Source organism: Gossypium raimondii, chromosome 4 (genome assembly GCF_025698545.1).
Source record: "Gossypium raimondii isolate GPD5lz chromosome 4, ASM2569854v1, whole genome shotgun sequence".
NCBI lineage: Eukaryota > Viridiplantae > Streptophyta > Magnoliopsida > Malvales > Malvaceae > Gossypium > Gossypium raimondii.
The window spans coordinates 20,020,026-20,023,736 of NC_068568.1; the positions used below are offsets into that span (position 1 = coordinate 20,020,026).

The window sequence follows — 3,711 nt, forward strand, 5'->3', positions numbered from 1 at the left end:
ATTTATTTTAAGCTTTTGTCTAATGATTTTATCATGTGTGTTACCCTCATGTCATCCTTGATCTGTTTAGGTTAAATACAACCTAATTTAAATCTTTAGCGACGAAAATGATCATTACATACAATCAGAAATGATTAGTTATTTTTCCTAGACAAATAACCCGTGGTTACATTTCATTTTTGTAATCTAATGTCATTGAGATTTACCAATTACTCTTTATTCGAGCTATGATTTCACTATAGTGGGTGAAGTCATGCCATACATAAATTAAACACCCAACGTATCGTCTTTCTGCTTACTACCATGAGAGTATAGATTTTTAATACATCAAAGCTTGTTGGTTATACACACGTATCAATTTATTTATTCAATATTCATGTAAGTCACACCCTGAACATTCTAAGTGAATAAATTTATAGATAAATTCAGATAAATGTTTTTTATTTATAGGAGGTACACTTGTAATATTCAAGAGAAGCTATGCCTCCACATTTATCCGTATCAACTTGAACAAACTTAATGTCCCTAACACAAGGGATTACATGTTTTGTTAAATTTAGAAAGCAAAGCATATAGATGACCGTCTTCTAAAACCATGAAACTAAGATAAATTATCAGTGTCGCGGACTATCTTCATCGAAGGAAGCACAATTGCAGCCAACGGATTACCCTCCAATCCTCCGCCTTCGTCAATGATCAATCTCAGACCTTCTATGTGAAGTTTCCCATGGTGACCACTCACCACAATTGTCTCAGTTAGCTCCTGCATGATATTCAACACCAACATTTGCATCAGTCAACTTCATGTCATGAAAATCATTTTACCAAGTGTGCGCATGGGTGCCAAAGATGAATACGAGTTGTGTCATGGGCTGTGATCCATTCGTTACCTCAGGGATATCCCAAACATTCTTCCTCCCGCTGAGACCTGTTACCTGGGGCACACTGACGTCTTTGGCTTTCAAAAACTCCAGCTGCTCTCGGACATTCTTACCTTTCTCTAAACCAGCATGTACAGCAATCAATTTACAATGTTTAACTCCTTCCTGTGTCTCAATACAGACATCATCCTGGAAAAATTGCACACTGAAAACACTAAGTTTCCACTTTCACCTGCAGTTGAGACGATAACAATATAGCCAACCTGCTTACCATTGTTACAGGAGATAACTTTGTTTTGCAATTCAATGTTAAAAAGTATTTTTAGCACATTCTGATTACACAGTATTCTAAAAGCCAAGAAAAGCAAATAGATGAGAAATAGAGTTGAAGAAAGAATACCTCTTCATGAACCCAAACCACATCTGCTAGAAATTTCTTGTGGTCTTCAGGAACAACCTTCATCAACTCTTGCATATCAAAAATAAATCATGGTTTTTGTTAGGGCAAGGTCAATATTTCTAATCTAAAACAACACACCTAATATCTGCTAGCTAAAATTTGAATATTAAACCACTAAAAATTATGCCACTCGAACACAACATATACACTACTGAAAACCATGAATCTAATAATCATTCCTTCCTTCAAATGCATACAACCTAGAATCTAACATAAAAGGAATCAAGAGTCCATTTCCAACCCAATACTTGGATCATTCCTTCCAAAATCTCAACTAAAATTGCATGACTAAGAATCAAACGCAACAACCACTTCAAAAATGACTACCTAAGAGTATTTACCAATGAATTAAATCCATACAAGAAAAAGGAAAAACAAAAGCAAACACCCAAAACTGAAAAAGCGTGCATTACCAGAAGATCCATGAGAAACTCCATAAGATCCAAAGGTAGGAGCAGCATCGAAAATGGAACCTTTACAGTCAATCCCTTGGGCAACATCAAACCAACCACCCCATATCCTGCCTTGCAAATGCATCTTTTCATACCCTTCACCCTTATACCACCCTTCTATTTCCTCATTATCAGCATACTCCTTCCACGTCTCCTTCGCTTCAAACTCCCCCTCCAACACCCCGATAAACCGGGCGAAAGCGAATTCATGGTTTCCCGACAAAAAAACATGCTTCTGATTTGGATATCGCTTCGGCAAGGAGATTAAAAAATCTATCACTTTGCGTGTGTCGGGTCCACGGTCACAGTAATCACCTAGGAAGATGATGGTGGCGGTGTTGAAAGAGTCAGGGTCGATTTGTGATTGGAGGTTGGACCAAAGATTGAGGAGTTTGGTGAGGTAACCATGGATGTCTCCTAAGCAGATTACAGTTCTGAGTTTGTCGCTAGGATCTGCCATTCCCTTTTTGTTAGAAGCCAAAGTAGTAAGAAAAAAGAAGAACAGTGAATCGTTGATCCTTTGGTTTTCGGGGTTTGGTAATGGTCGGAAACTCGGGAAGTTCTCAGTTGTGTAGTTTCCGTACGAGGTTCCACGGTTCAATCTATATAAAACTTTTACAGACCATACGTCGGGTGAAGTAGAAAAAAATGTAGTTTTTAGAGGTTAATTAGAGATTTATGGTTTGGTTTTTAAATTTCGAGATTGATTTCTTTTATTCGTAATTTTTTTTATTTTATGTTGTTTTAATTTTTTAATGTTTTTAATTAATAAATATATTATTTTCAGGTTTTTTTATTAATTTTTAATTAATAACTCTTTTATTTATATAAATAAAATAATAAATATGTAATTGTATAATAAAAATATATAGTTTATATATATTATTATGCTAAAAATATTTTTAATTAATAACTTCTTTATTTATTAATTTATATAAATATTTTTGCATAGAGTTCACCTATGGTCTTTGACTCTTACATCCTCAAGGTTTCGAATCTATGATTAGCATTTGCATTTTCGACCGCTTGACAATGTTAGTTCTTTCATTTGTTGTCGGTAGAATATCCCAAGTTGTTTTAGCAATAGTGCACTTTGAAATTCTCTTGAACTCTTGCAAATCTATTCTATAAAAAATGGCATACAATGTTTTGGAGTTCGAATTAACAAGTCGATTTTCATTAGTGGTCCATTATAGCTCGAATTTAGCCACTCTTCCAGCTTTAGTTTCAACCATAAGTGGTTCCCATCCTGTAAGAACTATGCGTCAAGCTTTCTCAATAACCTATTTGATGTAAAGCTTTTATGTGTGCCTTCCAGTAGGCATAATTGCCACACTCCAACATTGGAGGGCGAGTGGTTGATGATTGATCTAACTTCAAATGTAATAGTCATTTTGGATGATTTCCGCACTTAAAAAGCTTGTTTTCTAACTAATTTAGTATTTAGAATTACATTTTTAGTATTTAGTAGTTAGGATTAAAAGGTAATAAAAATAAGTTTTTCTAACACATTTTTGTGAGTGTTGTGACCTATTAGACCGACACAAACCTTAGGTAGTGCTAATATGTTGAATTGAGTGTGTAGGATGATGATTTATAGACCCAATTGACGTAGGAGCAAGGGACGAGTGGAACACAAGCTTCTTGAGCCGTCAAAGCATGAAACGAACAAAGAAAGCCACGAAACAGGTGTCATGTCGCGCCTTAGGTGGTATATGGCACGACATAGGGCCAACGTGTTGCCCAAGTCTTTTGGGGTTATTTTTGTCCACACAATCAACTTTATACGAAGACTTAGGATGTGTCGAAGACCTAATTTGGGCTGCTAACACTCCTATAAATAAAATCTTAGGGGTTTTGTAACAGCCCGGTTTAGACCCTAGTCAAACAGTGGTTTCGGGACCACAAATCTGAGTCA

At 35.7% G+C, this 3,711-nt stretch overlaps 1 protein-coding gene across 1 annotated transcript; it reads right to left on the minus strand.

Moving 5' to 3' along the window:
- Positions 1-391: 391 nt before the first annotated feature.
- Positions 392-2,437, minus strand: LOC105766704 (tyrosine-protein phosphatase RLPH2). The gene is made up of 4 exons (XM_012586275.2): positions 1,755-2,437; positions 1,282-1,349; positions 891-1,070; positions 392-763 (listed from the first exon to the last, which is right to left on the minus strand). Exons 1-4 carry the CDS (start codon positions 2,251-2,253, stop codon positions 602-604), a joined length of 909 nt encoding a protein of 302 aa, XP_012441729.1. The 5' UTR covers positions 2,254-2,437; the 3' UTR covers positions 392-601.
- Positions 2,438-3,711: the final 1,274 nt, after the last annotated feature.

Bases quoted from the DNA above. Each gene is read 5' to 3' on its own strand.
- LOC105766704 (XM_012586275.2), bottom strand. From the start codon at position 2,253: ATGGCAGATCCTAGCGACAAACTCAGAACTGTAATCTGCTTAGGAGAC. The intron at 1,071-1,281 runs GTATTCTTTCTT...CAATTTTTCCAG, and splicing joins TGGTTTGGGTTCATGAAGAG to GATGATGTCTGTATTGAGAC. The intron at 764-890 runs GTAACGAATGGA...AATATCATGCAG, and splicing joins ATGTTTGGGATATCCCTGAG to GAGCTAACTGAGACAATTGT.